The 19,158-nt window shown below is 37.8% G+C and overlaps 1 protein-coding gene across 4 annotated transcripts in view; it reads left to right on the top strand.

Annotated features, from left to right (window-relative positions):
- The first annotated feature begins 734 nt into the window (after nucleotides 1–734).
- The window catches only part of STXBP4 (syntaxin binding protein 4), a 128,481-nt gene continuing 110,057 nt past the window's right edge, over nucleotides 735–19,158 (top strand). For 2 of the 4 annotated variants that reach the window (XM_075119248.1, XM_048817274.2), the window contains exons 1-8: nucleotides 737–936; nucleotides 5,060–5,133; nucleotides 5,324–5,419; nucleotides 6,375–6,444; nucleotides 7,302–7,376; nucleotides 12,699–12,784; nucleotides 14,117–14,249; nucleotides 16,093–16,225. In XM_075119248.1, coding sequence (XP_074975349.1) covers nucleotides 869–936; nucleotides 5,060–5,133; nucleotides 5,324–5,419; nucleotides 6,375–6,444; nucleotides 7,302–7,376; nucleotides 12,699–12,784; nucleotides 14,117–14,249; nucleotides 16,093–16,225 — 735 coding nt within the window. In that variant the 5' untranslated portion in view covers nucleotides 737–868. Of the gene's footprint in view, nucleotides 937–5,059; nucleotides 5,134–5,323; nucleotides 5,420–6,374; nucleotides 6,445–7,301; nucleotides 7,377–12,698; nucleotides 12,785–14,116; nucleotides 14,250–16,092; nucleotides 16,226–19,158 lie in introns of all 4 variants that reach the window. The other 2 variants (XR_007352376.2, XM_048817273.2) reach the window with 2 other exon arrangements.

The raw sequence follows: 19,158 nt of genomic DNA, 5'->3' as shown, positions 1-19,158 counted from the left end.
GAAATGTGACTTAAAAGGGAATTTTATTTTCTGCTTACCTGATCACAGGAAAAAAAAAGTAAGAACAACAGGAAAATATTCCTTACATTTTGCTATCAATTTTCCATAAAAAGAGCATACATTAAAAATATTATCTATAGCATTTACTTCGGTCTGTATAAAAAGAATAAATTGTCAAGGTAATAATCCGGGTTCTGCATTAATGCTTGTCTGCTGTGGATGAAAACACTAGTGGTTTTTTTTTTTTAACTTGGCTTTAATTCACTGCCATGACTGAGAGTACACAATAGTGTAATGAAAACGACTGATGGTCTTTGCTGTTTCTTTCATGGGTGGCTCATCTGTCTGTCTGTTGCTTAGTTGGCTTTCTTTTTGTGTGTGTAATCCAATCTATTAGGAAGATTGCTTTAAAAAGATCAAAGAGAGGGAGTTAGCTGTATATTGTACTTGACCCCATCTGGAGGATCATCTGGAGGGGGTAAATTCTAGGATATGTAAAAAAAGATGTATCTTATCAGTGACCTGTCTGCTGCCAGATGGACATGCAGTATCATCATTTAATCATATTTGAGGCTAATGCGAGTAATTTTTCTCACATTTGTATTTTATGAGACTTGAAGGTTGCTACAAATCCATATCCCATAAAGGGAAAAAAGTAAACATTGCTTTGATAGGTGAATTAGCTCATGTGACGCACAGGGTTTCAGAAGAGATTAAATAGAAAGAGACACTCATCTCAGTCTCTGTCTGTTGAGATTTTTTAGTTGGTAACAGAAATTGTCCAGCATGTAATTGTTATCCTACTGAATTAGAAATATTGAGTGTCTTTTGGATGCTTTTGTTCTTCTTTTCACTGGTGTCTTGAAGAATGTCCCTGCTTTCACTGATGGATGAGGATGAACCAGAGCGTTTTGATGGGCTTTCTCTCTTGTACTGGTATGCCAAATCATTAGGTTTTAATAGCATTTTCGTAGTGTGTGAACTAACAAAAGTGCAGTAAAGGTATTTTGAAATCTGTGACTCTTTTTAGTTTTGTTTCAGTACACTAGAATATCAAACTTTTAAACCCCCTAATATATAGTAGGTAACAAAACAACAGAACAAAGTACTGAAGGTTTAGTTTTAATAGCTATTATTAGGATTTTACCCCACAGCTATTAGCACTCAGAATCTGTTCTGGCACTAAATATTTTAGTCTGAGTGTGAGGTTTTAATGGGTTTTTTGTTTCTTCTGAGAAATTTCAGCATCACTCAATTATACATATAGCACAAATGTTCTGTATTCTCACTTAGGTGGTATTTGGTGTCAAGATTTACTATTTTTACTTGCTTTTTCTCAATATGTAAAACTATTTAATAGTATTTATGACAAAATTTTGTAGGAGAGAAGAGAATGATATATCAAATATTGTATGGTTTATATTAACGATCAGATTTAATCTATTTTTTCCTTCTACAAAGTACACTAAAATGTGTTTTTAGTTATTTTTATTACTGCTACTGGTTACTCTTAGCACAGTTCAGGAATCGTTTTTCTTTTCTATATCATTTTACTAGTATTGGGCAGGTCATTAACATTTTTAGATGTTAAATAATCAAGATTAATTGATTATTCTGGTGACATGAAAAATATTGGGGGTGAGAATTTCCAAAGCATCTTAGGGCCAGATTCTCAGCTGGTGTGAATGGTCATAAGTCCGTTCTCTTCAGCAGAGCTATGACAATCTGATTTGTAATTACTGCATTTTGAATTGCCAGCAGTTTTCTTCAGAATTTTATGAGCAATCATTTCCATTCCAACCTTCCCCCATATTTTACATACCTCAGGGCGACTTAATAAGTTTAGTATTTGTATCCATTGTGTTACCATGGTTTGAATACCACATACCCACAGAATAGTTTTGGTAATTTTTAGTGAAAGTAGTATAGAAACAACTTAATGCCCAATGTGAATTCATGCTTTGTGCTGTTCTTAAATCTCATTTTTACATAATATATGTTTGCAGATGGCATTTATATATATATATTTAGTGACATCTTATTCTCCTCCCTACAGAGGGGTTTTTCTTAGCCTCCTGTATATTCTTTTCACTGTAGCAGCATCTTCTTGTAGAGCATATTAATCTTTTGAAAAGATGTTTCCAGTATTCAGTTTGCTGTTAGATATTTAAAAGCGCATTTTTATTGGAAATGTCCCATACCGAAGTTAGATTATTCTTTATTATTTTATAGTGCTGCAATGTGTGTCCTAGGGCTTGGCTACACTTACATTTTATAGCGCTCTAACTTGCTGTCTCGGGGGGTGAAAAATCACCCCCCGAGGGCAGCAAGTCAGAGCGCTTTAAAGCGTGTGTAAATGGGCTCCGAGTGCGGAGCCAATCCCTCCTGGAAGTGGATTACCAGGAGCACTGGGAGAGCTCCCGCAACAGCGCTTTGAAGTTTCCAGTGTAGCCATGCCCTTAGGCTCTGTTATTCTGGATGGTTACTCTGTTTCTTTTCAAGACTGAAAAGTTAGCCTAAATTCCAGTCCTGTAAATCCTTCTGGAAACAAAATTCCCTTGCATAGGAACTTCAGCATTGAGCTCCGAAGTTTGTTCTTGCATTTTTATATGATAATACTAAAAAAATTATGATTGTGGTGAAATTGACTTTAATAATATTCAAGGCTTCTTCTTGTTAATTAAGTTATTTATGAACCAAAGACCTAATCTATTGACATAACCAGATCCGCCACCTTTCAGCCTATGTTTGGATTAACATTAAAAGATCAGGAGAAAGTAAGTGTTCTTTATGGCTATTCTAGTGTATTGAAAGCAATTACTTAGAGAAAGATCAAGTTGAGCTCAGATATGTATTCCTTTTTCTTTATTTTTTTTAGTAAATAGTGTCTCTGGCTTTGCAATATGTGAAGCAGTGGGTGCTCTGTTACATTTAAAGGTGTTTGAGAGCACTACAGAGCATTATACTATATGTGACTAGTACAAAAAGCCGGAAGATGAGACTGTAGAAGGAAAAATGCTCTAACTTGAAAGTGATGTGATTCTTATTTTTTGAGCTTTTCAATGATAAAAACACACATTTATGGTAGACCTGTAAATGCTAATTATTACTCACCTTCCTTATATATTATTTTTCAGCTTCAGAGCCCTTTACAGATATTAATTAATGAATCTATCTAAACAATTCTGTATGGGGAAAAATTTGAGAGAGGAGTCATAAAAATGTCTTCTTCCAGAATAGATGTTTCCTGCTTCCCAAATTATCACCATGTAATCATAGTTTTGCTCAATTGTGCATGGCTTACAAAAATGAATTCTCAATCAGCAACGCAAGTATAAATTACGCCAACAAATACATTTTCATTTCCGATCATGATAAAATATACTAATTAGGTTTCATAATTTTGTTTGAGCTTTCAGAGTAAATACTGGGGTGAAAGTGAGTTCTCACGAGCATCTGAGGCATAGTTCTTAAAAAGTAGTATTCCCTTCTAGTTCCTTCTTGTGACTTGGGGTAAAAGGCCCATTTAGCAAGTCTTAAGGACCTACAAACCAGAGAAAAGCTTGCTTGTCTACTAGGTTGGCTCTCTTTTCTTTCTTTGTGGGTATTTTTTAAGCTAATATTTTCAGGTTATTAGGGGTGTGTACCTTGATAAGTGCAGACAGACCTCAGTGCCACTTATCTTGCATATGACAGCATGATGGGCACTATGGAGCTAATAATTCCTCCTCTTCTGTAGATGCTGAGGCCCCTGACAACAGAATTGATTCAGTTCTGTTGTGCAAAAAGGAGAGAGCAGAATTTGGAGTGTTGCGTTGGATATATACACCCCAGTATGTTACCTTGCACCTGGATTCTCCTGTCCTCCCCCTTTCCTCTAGCTCTGCAGCTTGCCCTGACACCAGCTCCTGTCCTGGCTGAAATACCCAGCATATGGCTTGGTATACTGGTTGTGTGCTGGATGGGAGGCTTTGAGTATATGTGTCCTCCATTCTGATCTTCTTTTTCTTCATTGTTTGTGTATTGTAGTTGTTCTGATATAGAAAATAGAAGTAACCATCTAATTTAGAACCTTATTTATGGCATGCCAGAAAATCTAAGCAGCACTGCTGCATTCTTGTTTGTTGGGGCTGGCAGATCCACCCTAAAAATTGAACAACCGAGTGAGGGTGTTTTTTGTAATGCAAGTTTGGGTTTGTTTCAATAGCCTGCATTTGAATAAAAATATAAATGGATAAATGATGCTTGGCTAGCGAATACCAATTTGTACCCAGATTTTTAAGGCTTTGTCTGTTGTTAGATTAGTCTTGGAAATATTTTCTACGGGATTATACATTCAGGTCCCAAGATTATCATTTTATTTTGTGATTTTTTCCCCCCCTTAATTCTTGACATCGTGATTTTCAAGAGCATTAAAAAAAAATCCTCTGCTGTTTGGCAGCTCAGACAGTCTGCCCTTATTCTCACCTCTGGCATTCTGTGTTTGGAGGTGGCGTTAAGAGTGAAGCTTTCATAAATCAAGAGAGAACAAATATTATTTGATGAGAAAAAGAGAGATGGTAGGAGGAAGAACACTCCTAACGAATGTCTAGAGAGTTGTGCTCTCCCCTTACTTAACTTTGGAAACATTTTTGTGGAAACCACTACAGCCATGGGTATTTTCATCTTAAACACTTCAACAAAATCTCTCCTGGTTGCCAGCTGTCCTGTTCTAAATAGGAGCACAGTTGTTGTTATTATTAACCCTCTTTTCTGTTATCCTGAGTAAGGCTTTGGTAAGAAATACTTCGTTTTAAAAAGACAACCCAAAACCTCCACTGTATTTTAGATAGTACTACTTTACCATCTGTTTTTGATATTCAAATGCCAGAGCATATCATCTTGTCTTTTCATTTTTTCATCTGCACAGTATTTACAATACCCAGTGAAGAAAACGTTTGCTTTTTTTTTTTACTGGACGTATAATAGCAACTGCTGTAGTTTGTACACATGTATATTTCTCCAAGTGAATCTTCATGACTAAAATTGCAGCAGCTCTGATTTTATTTATTTATTTTAGGACTATTATGGGACCTTATGGAATCAATCGAGCTGTTCACCGCATTACTTTTTCTGACTGTCAAAATGGATTAGGTAATTAGATTACATATTTGACTCTAACAGAGTGAAATTTTGAGAGGTGCTGGGTACCTGCTGGGCATTTGCAATTCACACTGATACCAGTGGGAGTTGAAGTTTCTCAATCTGTTGTGATATTTGACTGAATGTGTTCGGTGCAATGGAGGGAATGACCAGTTTCTTGCTTATATCTGTTTTTCAACAGGTGTTAAAATTATTGGAGGTTATCGGGAGCAAACTGAAGAAGACTATGGCATTTTCATAAAGAAAATTTTGCCTGGAGGGATGGCTGCAATAGATAGTAAATATTTACTGTTACGTATTCTGTAGAATCCTACATTACACAGGAAGCTGTCAAGAAAGCAAACTGTCTTTTTTAATTTTATTTTCAGTATGTACACACACAGTAATGTGTAGGTCAGCAAAGATTCATCTTTTTCCAAGGGGAGCATGTGGAGGAGTCACAGTAATGGACATCCGTTTAAATCTAGATCAGGCCAGTATGAAATCAGATTGCGATCTGTCCACATCGTCAACTTTCCAAACTGTGAGATGCTGAAAGCTCTCAACTCCCAGTGGCTTCAGTGGGAGGTAAGGGCATTCAGCACCTTACAGGATCAGGTCCTGTGTTTATATATTGTTCTAATAAATTCCGATTAATGTTCATGTTTTAGGTGATTTATATGGAAGGACCAAACTGTATTGTATAGAGTTTAGACTGGGGAGAAAATTCCAGTGTATACTAGGTTCAACCAGGTTTCAAAAACTTGGTCAGGCCTTGTCCACACTAGCTATTGGGGGGTAAAAAACCAAAAACAACTTTTCCCAAGTTTGTATTTAAAACTGCTCAGCAAACACATTTTCTGCACTCATGTTGACAGAGCCATTGAGTGGTTCAAACTAAGAACTGCTTTGAAAGCTATTATAAACATCAAGAAACACAAAAATGTTTAATTTATATATGATAACCTACATGTAGTCATCAATTTAAAACTCAGCTGACAGCTAATTCCACACCTGTGGAGCATAATCCTACAAATATGCACACGGTGTGAGGAGTCCCGTTAGGATCAATGGAACTACTCATGGTAGTAAAGTTAAGCACATGCTTAAGTGTTTGCAGGATCAAGGCCTGCGGTGATAAAATCATTCTTACTTTTGCTCCAATCTAATCTAATGTAATAGGAGTGTATTTTCCATTTTTCCCTGTTCATTCGTATAGCTTTTACGTGATATTTTGTTAATCTCCTTATCAGGCCGATTGCTCACTGGAGACCTAATTTTAGATGTCAATGGAGAAAACTTAGTTGGTGTAACCAGTGAAAGGTATGTTCATAAAGATGACTAAATATTTATCTAGAGCTTGGAAAAATGTTACTAATACTGGTGTTATATAGTCAAAGACTTTGGACCCAATTAAACACTGATTAAAAGGATATAACTGCACCAAGTCCATGGAGTTGCACCTGCAGATTGTCCCAGAGAGCTCAGTATAGCTGTCCTGACTCAACAAAACTATCATTGACATTAATGGGAGTTTTGCCTGCGTAAGAGCTGATTAAAGAGATTTCATGTTGTAGTGTAGGTTTGCAGTATATATGTGTAAATTCATACCGAAATAGTTATTGAGCTAATAAAATATTTTATTTAACATTACTGTGATTATCATGGTATTTGGCTGGATATCCATTAAAGCAAGTGATTTGGTTATATATGCTAATAGTTGGCACTTCTTGTTCTCTCGGGTGGCGTAATTAAGGCAGAGAAGTTGCCTGTATTGTTTATGTGGTGTGATATATAGGGTCTGAGAATTGGCTGTCCGACTATTACTATAAAGCCCAAAACATTGGTAGAATTAGGATTTATATTAAAAATAACCTCCTCCCCCTCAAATAAAACTACTATAGTACAGATTAAAAAATAAACAAACCAGAGTTGAACGGTACAAAATTAAAAGCCAGCTTTTACCCCATACAAACTTTTTGTGCCATATGATAGCCCAGGTCTTAAATGGAATGATGTATCAAAGGCATATTTCCAAAATGGTTTGTCTGTTAAGATAAGAAATTGTTCCATTTTCTGCCATTTTAATTCTGTGTAGTGGATACAGAGCCCTTGCATTCAAACAGTGAAAATAGGTAGATTTACTTTTTTAATTGTTGTTGGCTTTTTTTCCCTTCCAGAGCTGTTGATGTTTTGCGAATGGCATCAGCGACTAATCACGTGTCTTTGCTGATTACGAGAGATGAAGAAGCAAAGTAAGAGAGTTAAAATGTTTATATTAAAATTACCACTACAGCATCCCTCTTCCTCAATAAACCACTTTCACTAAAATATTTGTTCATATACTGATGTTTTATAAATTTGGGATTACTCTTGAGATATCCACAACGTAATTTGTTTTTGTGTTTTGCGTAAACATTTTTATAGCATAATCCATTTTCTCAGAGTACAGTACAGAGGTTTTTGTTATCTTCCCCCCCCCCCCATGCACATGTAGTATACCCCAATCTATGATACCAAGATGGCAGTGGTGAATTGAAAGTTCATCAGTATATTTTCTATCTGACTTTCAGGGCTATGCTGTCTACATTCCATGAATATATGAAAACTGGTCTATAAGTCAAACAGGAAATATGAATCCTGCTCACCATAGTCAAACGATCAGTCCCAGTTAGTTCAGTGGGACTACTCACATTAGTAAAGGCTGCAAGTTCTGACCCATTTATATTTCATGAATAAAGTCTAAATGTTACATGGTACAGTTAATAATACTATAAAGTATTTGCTGTCGTCATAATCATGATTTCCTGACTATTTGTTGTCTTTTTAAAATATAAGACGTGGAATTAAAAAAATGATTAGTATTTGTCAGTAGAACAACTTTAATTAGTGCCAGGCATCTGAAAATAAAGTCCTTGCATTTGCTTTTTTTCAGAATTGGCTTTTCAGTCTCTTACTTACAAGCTCTGAATTTTCAGAGGAACAGCCGTGTTAGTCTGTATTCACAAAAAGAAAAGGAGTACTTGTGGCACCTTAGAGACTAACCAATTTATTTGAGCATGAGCTTTCGTGAGCTACAGCTCACTTTTAAGTAGGTTAAACTATTCAGTGGAGCAGATAGTCCAAAATTCCTACATTATAAGGACAGTTACACTAAAATATCCCTTTAATCTTGTTATCTACAGATAATCATATAAACCAACACTGGCATAGGAAATGTTGGGATGAAAAGAAGCCAGAAAGCCCATCCAGGTCTATCCCCCATTTTGATTTAGCAGCTGTTTCCTCCAAATTTTTATGTAACTATATTTGAAAATCATTAAAGAGTTGCTACTCTTGTTACCTTTCCTAGGCTCTTCCATTTATTAACTGCCCTCTATGTAAAGAAAGTCCACCTAAATTCCTTTAGAGCATGGCCTTTCTTAATCTTATGCTTGTGCCTCTTTATTCCTGTATTTGACAGTAGTTCAAATGGCTTTGTAGCTTCTATCCTCTCTCTCTTCTTCAGACTGTTTTAGATAGCTCTGAAGTTCACTCTTAATCTGCTTTTATCCAAAGCATACTGACCTAGTTCCTCTAACCTTCTTGAATAATTAAAATCCATGAGCCCCAGTATCATTCGGGTGATTTGTCCGGTGACAAGATCTCCACTAGCTATTTTAAATGTGTCCTCACTCCCTTTTAGAACTCTCAGTTAATTTCCTTCCACTGTACATATATATTATATTAAATACTTCATTTATACATAAGTTTTTGTGTATATGACTAGAACCTGGTGGTAGATAAGCACCAGTTAAATAAGTATATTTGTATTGCTATTAAGCAGTGTACCAAACTGTGATTTGAGTTGACCCTGTGTAGTCAATGGAATTACTCTGGAGTTATGGTGCTGTAACTGATATCACAGTCTGGCTATTCATGTTACCTCCACCCTAACTCTGTGATATTTAGTTTTCTGGTGTTCATGGTTCACAACCTTTTAGATATAAGCCCTCCCCACCTTTTTCTTTTTTACTTTTACCTTTATTCCTGAGGTGGTGGTGGTAGTAATGACTACATTTTACAATCTGATTTTTCTTAAATGAAGGTATAATCAGTGTTTGATTAGTAGGGATTTTTTTCTTAATTGAATAAATAATGTTTAATAATGGATTTGCAGGGTCAGCTTTAATTATTTTGTTGCTAATTAGTCCAAGAACTATTTCTGAAACTTCAGAAATGTTTGGAAATAGTAATTAGTTGATTTCTACAGAGCCAATCATGTAAATATTTTTAATACAAAGGAGGATTCACAGATTTATGAGATTCATTCTGCAACCAGCTGTATATTCAAATTGTGTATTCCTCTTGTGGGGGAAGAATCCAAAACATACCTGTAGGTATATAGCACTAAGTATATGAATCTTGGAAACTAATGCCCAGGGATTTATTTATGAAGTTTACAAAGAGGAAAGGAGCCACAAAAAGATGAAGCTGTGGATTGAGCCAGAGGCCTAGATTTTTGGGAGCTGACTCTGAAAAAGATATGGGGGTCATAGTGGATAATCAGCTGAACAAGAGTTTCCAGTGTGATGTTGTGTCCAAAAGGGCTAATGCATAAATGTGCCATCTCGAGTAGGATTAAAAAAGTCATTTCACCTCTGTATTTGGCACTAAAGTAACTGCTGCTAGAATACTATGTCAGGTTGTGGTATCCACAATTCAAGAAGGATGTTGATAAATTGGAGAGGGTTCAGAGAAGAGCCACAAGCATGATTCAAGGATTAGAAAAAATATGCCCCTTATAGTGATAGACTCAATGAGTTCAATGTATTAATCTTAACAAAGAAAAGGTTTAAAGGGGTAATTTGATTAGTCTATAACCGGGGTTCTTCAACTGGGGGTCGGGACCCCACACGGGGTCGCGAGGTTATTACATGGAGGGGCGAGCCGTCTGCCTCCACCCCAAACACGGCTTTGCATCCAGCGTTTCTGATGGTGTTAAATATATAAAAAGGCGTTTTTAATTTGTAAGGGGGGGGGTCTCACTCAGAAGCTTGCTCTGTGAAAGGGGTCACCAGTACAAAAGTTTGAGAACTACTTGTCTATAAGAACCTACAGGGGGAACAAATATTGATAATGAGCTTTTCAGTCTAGCAGAGAAAGGTATAACATGATCCAATGGGTGTAAGTATTCAGTATTAAGTATTCAGACTGGAAATAAGGCATAAATCTCTAACAGTGAGAGTAATTAACCATTGGAACAATTTACCAGTGCTCATCATGGATTCTCTATCACTGGCAATTTTTAAATCAAGATTAGATGTGTTTCTAAAAGATCTGCTCTGTGAATTATTGTAGGGAAGTTCTGTGTTATAAGTTATAAGTCTGTGTTCTGCAGGAGGTCGGACTAGATGATCACAATGGTCCCTTCTAGCCTTGGAATTTATGAATCTGTGAATTCCTGGCAAGTGTTCAGAGGTGGATCAGGGAGTTAGGTAGTTACATGCAGCTCGGTCTATTAGGGCCCAGTACCTTAAAAGAAAGGTATGCTTCTCTCAGAAGAGAGAGGTAAATTGATTGTGTTGACCGGAAACCAGGACAGAGAGCTCTGTGGAAACATAAGATCTATCTTGTGTGATTTCTACTTGCCAAAATATTTTTTAATCTTCTGCTTGTATAAGTGCATGGGACAAAGGTAGCTGGAGACTGTTAGAAAATTGGTGTCAGTTTGAATCCTGAAACCCCTACAAACAATTTCTACCCCGTGATGGTAACTGTGCATTCAAATCTGTGTCTCAGTTTCTTTTTGATGCACAACAGCCCTGAAACAAGGCCATAGAAGGATATCTGATGCTACCTAAATTCTAGATGTAAAGAAGACTTTATCACTCTTTATATCCAAGTACAGTGTCAACTCTCCCTCTAGTGTTCTCATCCTTTGGACTGTATAAGCTATTTATTAAATTAGACAACTACTTGCTGAATAAGACATTTCAGTTGCTAATATAGTACTGGGGAAAACCGCTACCTTTCCTGTAGCGTCTTTTGTACAAATTGCATCCCGCAGTACTCTACAGAATTAATTCAGTAGCAGAGGTAAAAAATTGCAGGAGAAAGAGAGTGAAGAGGTGTATGCAAGGGAGACAGGTATTCAGAATTAGAGGGAGGGATAAAAACATCTGCCTAGGAAGGAAAAGGGTCTTTCACCATTGGTAGCAAGGTTGTGTGGTGGGGTAGAGAAGGAAGTAGTGCTAGATGATCAGAAGGGAAAGTAATGTGGGGTGTGATTCCTGGGTTGTGGTAGAAGGAGTTCACAGATGGTTTTTAAATTAACCAATGCAATTTTAACTGGATCCTGAAAGAAATGGAGAGCCAGTGAGTCATTTGACCACTTGGGTGAAGTGCCTGTACTTCTGTGGACATGTTAGAAGGTGGTCAGAGGAGGAAAAAGCAGCATTATTCTTTCTCTGCCAGCTTGCTCTGTTATGACAGGCTTGTTGCAGGAGGGCTGCCCTCCATTTTTTTTTTGTAAAACAGAATACATAACAATGCTTGCCCTTATATGAGAACAGAAGCAAGCTGTAGATGTTAATTGCCAGTAGCTAGCTTTCCTCATTTGGTCAGTGTTTTCAAATAAAATTACCAGAATCTCTCTCAAAAACCCACAAAAAAATATTTTGTAAGCTTCAAAGTATCTTTCATTTTTATATGTGGAGAGTGCAGTAAATCAGCAGTAACTCTGGTGAAGTCGATTACGCTGGTGTAAAACTAGTGAAGGTGAGGTCAGAATCAGGCTCCCTGTTCCTAAATATTTGCAAGTCAAGTAAGTCAGCTGACATTTAAAACAATGCAGAAAAATAGACAGTGTCACATTTCACGTTTCAAAGTCGTGCACTTGATCAGACAAAATGTTGAGCGCAACAATCAGAAAAGCTAATAGGAGCTCACTGGCTTTTCCAGTGGAGCAAGCAAAGAAAAAGCTGTATTTATAAAGAAGAATCCCTGAATAAACATGAGAGAATTCAGATGTATAAATCCTATGAATGAAATCTGATCTATTATTGTGTAGCAAAAGCAAAAACAGGTTCCAGGTGTTTTTCATCCTCCTATTATGTATTAAATATTGTGTCTCAGAATTAATAACAAAGCTAGAACAAAAGCTTTCTACCCTTGTGCTGTGCATCGAATTTCTGTTAGTGAATAACTCCTCTTGGAATCAAGCAGCACCACTCTCTCATTCTGAAGGGTGACTGTTGAGCTGCTTCAGAGGCACTTGCAATCCAGGGTGAATAGAGCTAGCAATTAAACCTCTGTACCTTGTGGTAACCGGCCCATCTAATGGAGAAACTGTCATCAGCCTCTGTGCTTGTCCTTCACATATCTGTTCTCTGTATTTTTATGTCTGACAAAAACATCAGTTTTCATCTGGTGTTGAGCCATCTGACCTTTAGTACGCTGTAGTCTGGGGAAATTGGGTGTTCAGAGGAAAATGTGAGAGATACATTCTAAACAAATGGCATCCTACATGGTCTACAAGGGTGCATTTGTAACTGAAGTCAAATAAATAAAAAACAAAGGTATTTTTATTATTATAGGAAAGAATTTCTAGACCTGATGGATAAATATGGATCATGCAGTAACACAGGCTCTGCAAGATGTTCACCAACACAACTGCTAGCTGGTGAGACATTGAATATTTCTACATTTTGCACTACAAGGAAGTAATAGAGGATGCTTGATCTCTAACATTATTTCAGGCTAACACTGTAGTCATCCTTGCATGAAATGTAAACCAGCACTTCAAAAATGTAGGTTGGGGGTGGGTGGGATGGGGAGTATGGCTTTGTGATTAGAGCAGGTGACTAGCAGTCTGGCAGGACTCCTGTGTTCGTTCATTCATTACTTGAGCATTAACTCACTTTGTGATCTTGGGCAAGTCACTTAACTTCTCCATGTCTATTTCCCCATCTATATTGTATCACCTACCTCAAAAGATTTTAATTATTGAATGGTTTATAAAATGTTATGAAATTCTCTGCGGAAAGGTGCATTAACATTGCAAAGTGTTGATACCTGAGAGATTGTACCGATGCACACTCCATTTGGGGTTGGTGCACTAGTAAGGATGATTTATATACTGCATCTACCTTCCTCTTTAAGAAAGGTAGATACAAGATTATTTTGCTTCACCCACTCTTTTCATTTGAAGGGCCAGTCTTCACATGTCAGCAAGTGATGTCTGTTTCTGAAAACCTGAGTGCTTGACTTAGCCCCCACTCTGAAGCTGTGTAGCCTCAGGCTTCTTTGTGGTTTTGTTTGTCCTTTTGACAGAAGCTTTCTTTTATGGGATCCTCTCTAAGGATGGAAGGAAGGAAGGACTGGGAAAGTGGGGTGAAACACCTGAGCTGTTGATTTAGAAGTAAGAGGGGGCAGAGGGATAAATAAAGCATTGCAGAGATAAGTTATTTTCAGCAGCTGCTATGGAGCTCTCAACTCCAGCGTCCTATTTTTCTGATTTTTCAGATCAAGTGCACATGTTATACAATGAATCCAGGTGCTAAATATTGCCTTCCTAGAGCCAAAAGGAAGGGGTCAGATCACATTCATTCCCTCCCAGGAGTAGGTTTAGAGCCTTCACATTTTTTCCTATTACCCAGAAGGCTGGATATGGCTGATTGCAAGACTTGCAAAATGCTGGATCTTGTGACAAGCTGGATATTGCAGAGAAGCCTGAAATGCTTGCTTGGGAAAACATTCAATACCAGAGACACTTCTGTTCTATTCAATATCAAAATTAATAATAAAAGACTTGGTCATAATGATTCAGTTTACCAGAACTAGAACAGGGTATTAATTTAAGTTCATGGGGAAAAATCATGCTCCTCTTCCTGACATGTACTGAACTATTTGCCCGAGCAAGACTTTCAGAAATTGATGTTATATGTCCATGAAACACTTTGCCTTCCCTGAATGTGGTTTTTATTTCTCTTTTCTCACTATTTCTTTCTTTGAGGAAAACATGTTGACAGCCTTTCTTCTGGATCATCCTCAAGGTCACAAAGTCCTCAGCTTCCGCGTCCAAAGGGTATTGTCATCAGCTACAATGGAAATAATTCGGTTACCACAACATCCCCGCAACTCACAAAGTAATTCCTGAAACTGACTCTAGCTATCTTCTCTGAACTCCCTTGATCAAAAGTAGCTGTGTGTAGGTCTTATGAATATTTTGGGTGGAGCTCACTAAAGGACTACGAAGATTATATTTTTAAAAATCATGTTACTAATAACACTGTTGATTGTTGATTGTTAAAACTGAAAGAATTTTTACAACTAATTTATTTTGGCCATTTTCTGCCATTTGTTTACTTTTTGTGTTCATTTTGGTGAAATTAGGCTGATCAGATTTACTGTTATTTCTAGCCAGCTCCCAGTTAGTTTTGGTTCTGGTTCATGTACACTAGCACTTTGCCACAATGCTTAGGTTGCAAACACTGTAGGAGGGCTGCCAATCCAATAATATATTTTTTAAAAGCCAAAAAAGAGAAAAAACATAAAAATATATTTGTTACGTATTCAGTTGAAGTCACTAGGAGCTAGAAAGGTAGGTATGGTACACGAGCCCTAAATTCACAAGCTCAGCACCTCGGAATGTCAGGCCATATTTACTTGAGACATCCAAGTTTGAAAATTTTGGCCACGTTATCCGAGGTCACGCTGTGAGTCAGTGGCAGAACCAGGGCTAGAATCCAGGAATCCTAACTCCCAGCACTCTGCTCTGACAACTTTTTGAAACAAGTTCTGTCTTAATATAAATATATATATATAAACAGCTTTATAAAAATGCTTGTGTTGAACTGAGGCAGTTGAAAAATATGTATACCAAGTTTCTGGAAAACAGTAAGCAGTAAAAATGCTGTAACAGTTTTGTGGATGGTGTGACAGCACCACCTCCTGGCAGTTCTGGGGATTAGCTCTGCAAGGTCAATGCCCCTTCCAATAGTTCCGCTCCTTCCCCTCTCTCTCTCTCTCTCTCTCTCTCTCTCCAGGACCTCTCTGTGGCTTAGCCCTCTGGCATGTTTCCCCCTTCCGGGATACCAAAGCCTTCCAGCATGAATTGTCCCAGGCAGTCCACAGCCTTGTCTGTGAACCCAGTCCTGCCCTCTACTCTGGGTTCCAGCTCAGGGGCCCCGCTCATCAGGAGCCAAAGTCTGCCCTATCCCTGCTTTTCCCCTGAGTTTTGCTACCTTTCTGGCTCTGCAGCGCAAGCTCCTTCCTCTCAGGGAGTAACTGTAGACTACCCTGCTGCAGTTCCCTTTCTGCTCTCAACTCCTGGACTTTATACAGTCCCCTTCTGTTCCTGTCCATCTGAGCCTCATGTCTAATTAATCCCTGTTCCCTGGCTGCTCCTCCAGGCGCAGCCCAGGCAGTTAATTAACCTACCTTGCTACCTTAACCCCTTCTGGCCTTATGTGGAGTGGATACCCCATCATAAACTTGAGATGGAATGGACACACAGCAAGACAGCTTTGCAGTTAGATTTACACAAGAACACCTACTTTTATTTATAAATACTTTAAAATAACCTTAAAAAGAGAAAGGTGACATGTGACACTTTCCAGACGAATGCATTTTTATGATTTCTTTCAGATCCCTAGAAATATGGTTATGTCTCTAATGAAAGTAGAGAATTAGACACACTTTAATTCTATCAGTGTATATAGCACTGCTTTAATGCTTAGTTTAACTTGACTTTCTATTTGTAATTGCTTAAATTAGTATTGAAATTAGTAATTTTGTATTAAGAAGAATGTGGACTATATGAGTCTCCTGATTAAATGTCAGCCATTTATGTCAAACTAATTGTTGCAACACATATGTGAAACCAACAAGAGAAATATTGCACATGGGTCTTCATTGCTGCTTTTTTCAAGCTCCGCAGCCTGTGTAACTGACCTTTTAATGCTAATTTTCTTCTTTTTTTTCTCCTAGTGATAGTGCATTTCAGATTATCACTGTTTCCAAGGGAACAGGCCTAGGCTTGAACATTGTGGGAGGAATTAACAGAAATGAAGGTCCCTTGGTGTATATTCAAGAAGTTATCCCTGGAGGTGACTGTCATAAGGTAGATATTATAAAGTCCTCTTTTATTTATAGTTCCTTCCCATGCAGCTCCATTTTTTTCTTTATTTATTACCAACCTCAGTATAAATGCTCTCCAATATCAAGATTGATCTACTTTGACTTGCTATGCTAGCAGCAAGCCGGATCTAAAAAACAGCATTCTGATAGGTGACACTAGACTTTTTTTAGATAGTGGCTTTAATAGAGCATCCTGTCAAGGCTGAAATCTTGCCTTGTAGTGACTATCCTGTATGGGAAGGAGGAGGCAAGTGTGTGTAGATATCCTTTCCTTCTCCTCCTCCATGCATCCATGTGGTAATCAGAAGGCTTACAGGGCACTCTGGAGAAAACTAGGAAAGGAATCCAGTTGTTCCTGCTGGCATGCCACAGCTCGCTAAGGGTTATAGGATTGGGGCTAGTTGGTGGCCAAGGTTAAAGTTAGGGCTGGCTGGCAGTCAGGATCCCAGGCAGCTACATACTAGTTGGGAGTATATGCTTGCTCTTCTTTAAAGAAGCTTAGTGGTCATAGGCACAAACTTCTGCACTTCTTCTCTTTTCCTTCTCCCATTTTCTATGCCATTTTGTATCAGCAGAATGGCCCTTCTCGCCATCCTGCACTCATCACCATTGCAACTGATTGCCACCGTTAATGAGCTAAGATATGATGTAGATAGGAATCATTATCCACATCTTTTACCTGAGAAGACTGAAACACAGAAAAGTTGTGATTTGCTCAGGCAAGGTCACACCTGTATGTGGCAGAGCTGCAATTAGAACTCAGATCTCCTGATATCCTGTCACATTCCTTTATCACAAAACCTATCAATTTTTTCCCAGTTGAGACTCAAACAGTAGCTGTGGCCAGGCCAGAATAAAGGGAATATCCTGTAGGCCAAATAATTAAGAGTTATGCTGAACTCTTTGCATACTATATCTTGCATCACTGAAAGTATGTAATGGACAAGGAGGACTAATAAATCACAAAAAATTCAGTTTTCAGAGCTAGATTTTCTAAACATAGCCATTCTTTTTGAACCCAGGGCTATTTATAAGTGTGATGTGGGTCATTTTAGAAATAAGGAGGGTGAGGTAATACCTTTTATTGGACCACCGTCTGTTGGTGTGAGAGACAAGCTTTCACAGAGCTCTTCTTCGGGTCTGGGAAACTTAGGTCTGGTCTACATTACAGAGTTACGTCAATGCAAGGCAGCTTATTTTGACCTAACTATGGAAGCATCTACACTTAAATTTTGCTCCAGACAATGTAACTGCCCCGCTACGCCAACTTAACTCCACCTCCACGAGCAGCGTAGAGTCGAGGCTGATGTATTTAGGTCTACGCGGTGTCAGTGTAGACACCACATTGCTTAGTCAATTGTTTCTGGCTTTCAGGAGCTGTCCTACAATGTCCCACATTGACAGTATGGTCAATACAAGTACTCCTGGTGAGGACATGCACCACAGACACAAGGAGCCAAGTGTAGACACACACAAGCAATGTAATTACTGCGGTGGCTGTATGCCAATGTAAGTTAGGTCAACTTAATTTTGTAGTGTAGACATGACCTTAATCAAAATATAACAGCTAAATACCAAGTGAAATAGATTGTTTAGCATAAGTAGTGAACACATATTTCAAGGGACCATTCCAGATGAACACCCCTCCAGTCATACGAAGGAACAGAAAGGGGCGGGGGGAAGCAGTTGGGCGGGGAGGGCTTTTAGTGGCTTATAGATTGTTGTAATAAGTCATAAATCCAGTGCCTCTGCTCAGTCCATGATTTTTAGCGTCTAGCAAAGTTATGAATTTAAGCCCCGGCTCGTCTTTTGAAAGTGTTGTGCAGGTTTCCTTTCAGAATGAGGACTGATAAAGCTTCCCAGACCAGAAGAAGAGCTCTGTGAAAGCTCAAAAGCTGCTCTCTCACCAATCTAATTCTAATAGAATTTCACCTACCTTGTCTCTTTAATATCCTGGAACTGACACAGCTACAACACTGCATACAGCAGTGGGACATTTTGACATGTAAATATTGATTGTGTCTGCAAAGCAAAGGCATGGATGTTCAACAACATTTATTGCACCTGCAATGATTTGTGGCCACAAAATTCTGCCTGTGATTATTTGTGATCACAGATTTGTAGGTACAGAAAGGGAGGGCAGGTTAAGGCCAGACTGCAGATCGGGGAGCAAATTGGAATGCTACCTTAAAACTGCTTATTCATTAATAAAAATGATTCTTATTTTGTTATAGCTACCAAAAACATTTTACAGTCTTAACCTATGTAATTTAGTGCTCATTCCTTCACAGTTGTGGTCAGTGGGAGCAAGACTAAGTCATTTATTTTCAAACTGTACTGTAACACTAATACAGTTTAAACAGTCAAAATCTGAGGCTGTATTTAAATCCTCATCTTTTTGAAATTTCTCAATTTAAAATGACAGGTTTCAGAGTAGCAGCCATGTTAGTCTGTATCCGCAAAAAGAAAAGGAGTACTTGTGGCACCTTAGAGACTAGTGAAATTCCACTGCATGCATCCGATGAAGTGAGCTGTAGCTCACGAAAGCTTATGCTCAAATAAATTTGTTAGTCTCTAAGGTGCCACAAGTCCTCCTTTTCTTTTTTCAATTTAAAATGTGATGTTTGCCATGTGAGCCACCAGAGGGCAGCATTGTAGTTGGTATTTTTGTATACTGGTGGCAAATAAAAAACAAGCTATTTTTCTTTGTGGTCAAAGACAAATATTAAACAACAAAATATGATGTGTTATAAAATCATAGTGTTCAAGCAGCTAAAATATAAGTATATGTATGTTATAAAATTTTATATATTTGTTCCTTCTCAGGCCAGCATATTTAGGTTTACTAATTTCAAAATTGTGTTTTTTCTGGGGATTTTTTTATGAAATATTAAAAAATTGAATGAAGGTAGAATT

The sequence above is a fragment of the Caretta caretta genome, chromosome 14 (genome assembly GCF_965140235.1).
Source record: "Caretta caretta isolate rCarCar2 chromosome 14, rCarCar1.hap1, whole genome shotgun sequence".
Classification (NCBI taxonomy): domain Eukaryota; kingdom Metazoa; phylum Chordata; order Testudines; family Cheloniidae; genus Caretta; species Caretta caretta.
Note: the sequence above shows the minus strand (reverse complement) of the source record. Positions and strands in the feature narration are given on the sequence as shown.